Source organism: Corylus avellana, chromosome 1 (genome assembly GCF_965113065.1).
Source record: "Corylus avellana chromosome 1, dhCorAvel1.hap1.2, whole genome shotgun sequence".
Classification (NCBI taxonomy): domain Eukaryota; kingdom Viridiplantae; phylum Streptophyta; class Magnoliopsida; order Fagales; family Betulaceae; genus Corylus; species Corylus avellana.
In genome coordinates, this window is record NC_142490.1 from 35,469,870 (window position 1) to 35,471,537 (window position 1,668).

At 46.0% G+C, this 1,668-nt stretch overlaps 1 protein-coding gene across 1 annotated transcript; it reads right to left on the bottom strand.

The window, feature by feature from the left end:
* Positions 1–562: 562 nt before the first annotated feature.
* On the bottom strand, positions 563–1,081 carry LOC148589750 (uncharacterized). The gene has a single exon (XM_088514931.1). The coding sequence runs from the start codon at positions 1,079–1,081 to the stop codon at positions 563–565; it is 519 nt and encodes a 172-aa protein (XP_088371057.1).
* Positions 1,082–1,668: the final 587 nt, after the last annotated feature.

Here is a 1,668-nt window from a genome sequence, read left to right on the forward strand (position 1 = left end):
GACTGCCTCGGATCCAAATGCCAGAGAGAAAGGGGTTTCTCCCGTCGGAGTTCGGATGGTCATTCTGTATGACCATAGTACTTTTGGAAGGATTTCTACACATGCTCCTTTCTTGTCTTCTAGCTTCATCTTTAGAGTTTTCATCAGAGTTTTGTTTGTTGCCTCTACCAGACCGTTGGTCTGAGGGTGTCCGAGAGACGAGAAGTAGTTTTTGATATGAAGTTCGGGATACCAACTTCGACAAGGTTCGCAATCGAATTGTTTGCCGTTGTCGGTTACAAAAGCATGCGGGATGCCGTATCGACAAATGACTGCTTTTCAAAGAAAATTCCTTATGTTCCCAGTGGTTATAGTGGCTAACGACTCGGCTTCTGCTCACTTAGCAAAATAATCAACTGCGACCACGACAAACTGACACCCTACTTTTCCAGTTGGAAGTGGGCCCACTAAGTCAACCCCCCATTGTGCGAAGGGCCATGGGTTCGAAACCGGGCTTAATTCTTCGAGCGGATTGGCTAATATTCTATCAAACTGTTGGCATTTGTCGTAATGTTTTATCATTTCATGGGAATCTCGGTTCATTCCTGGCTAGTAATACCCTTCGAATAGCTTTGTGAGCTAACATTCTTCCTTTTGAGTGGCTGCCGCACACCCCTTCATGAATTTCTCTAAGTACATATGTGGCTTCATCCTTTGATAGGCACTTGAGCAGAGGGAGGGTGTAACCCCTCCGGTATAGGACCCCGTCAACTAGTGTGTAGCGCACTGCTTGGATGCGAATCTTCCATGCTAACTTTTTATTGGATGGCAGCTTGCCCTCCTTGAGAAATTGTAATATATTGTGGCCCCATTCTGGACATTGCTCCCTCTCTACAATGTACGCCACTTGATTTGCTTGGACAATCGAGGGCTCGGTTAGCTCCTGAATTGGGTGGTCAACCGCTATGATTTCTTCCTCGATAGTGGAGCCCATACGAGCTAAGGCATCTACCTGCGAGTTTTCTTCTCTTGGTACTTTTGTAAAAGTTATTCTGTTGAAGAACTTCATGATCTCCTTTACCTTCGCCAAATACTTCTTCATTTTTTTCCCCTAGCCTTGTATTCTCCCCGAACATGCCCAACTACTACCTGGGAGTCACTTCTGACTTCTAGGTTTTTCACTCCCATTTCCTTTGCCATATTCATTCCGGCAATCATGGCCTCGTATTCAGCTTCGTTGTTGGTGGTTGTGAATTTCAACTGCACAGCTACTTTGCATTCTTCACCGTTGGGTCCTTTGAGCACAACCTTGACCTCGCTGTATTTCCGAGTTGAGGACCCATCTACGAATGCTACCCATGCTTCCCCCAGGTTTATTTCTTCTTCTTCGGGGGCATCGTAGAATTCGGCCAAAAAGTCAGCTATCGCTTGCCCTTTTAGGGATACTCTCGAGTGGAACTCTATGTTGAATTATCCGAGCTCTATGGCCCAGTTGACTAACCTTCCTGATAAATCTAGCTTTTGCAAGATTTTCCTCAAGGGATACTCAGCCAATACCTTGATTGTATGCGCCTGAAAATATGGCCTTAACCTCTGAGCGGATGTGACCGAGGCGAAAGCTAGTTTTTCGATTCGTGGGTATCGTTCTTCAGCACCGCGCAGGGCTTTGCTGACGAAGTAGACATGCTT

What these genes read in the sequence shown, in the direction of transcription:
- LOC148589750 (XM_088514931.1), bottom strand. Translation starts at nt 1,081, where the DNA reads ATGAAGAAGTATTTGGCGAAGGTAAAGGAGATCATGAAGTTCTTCAAC.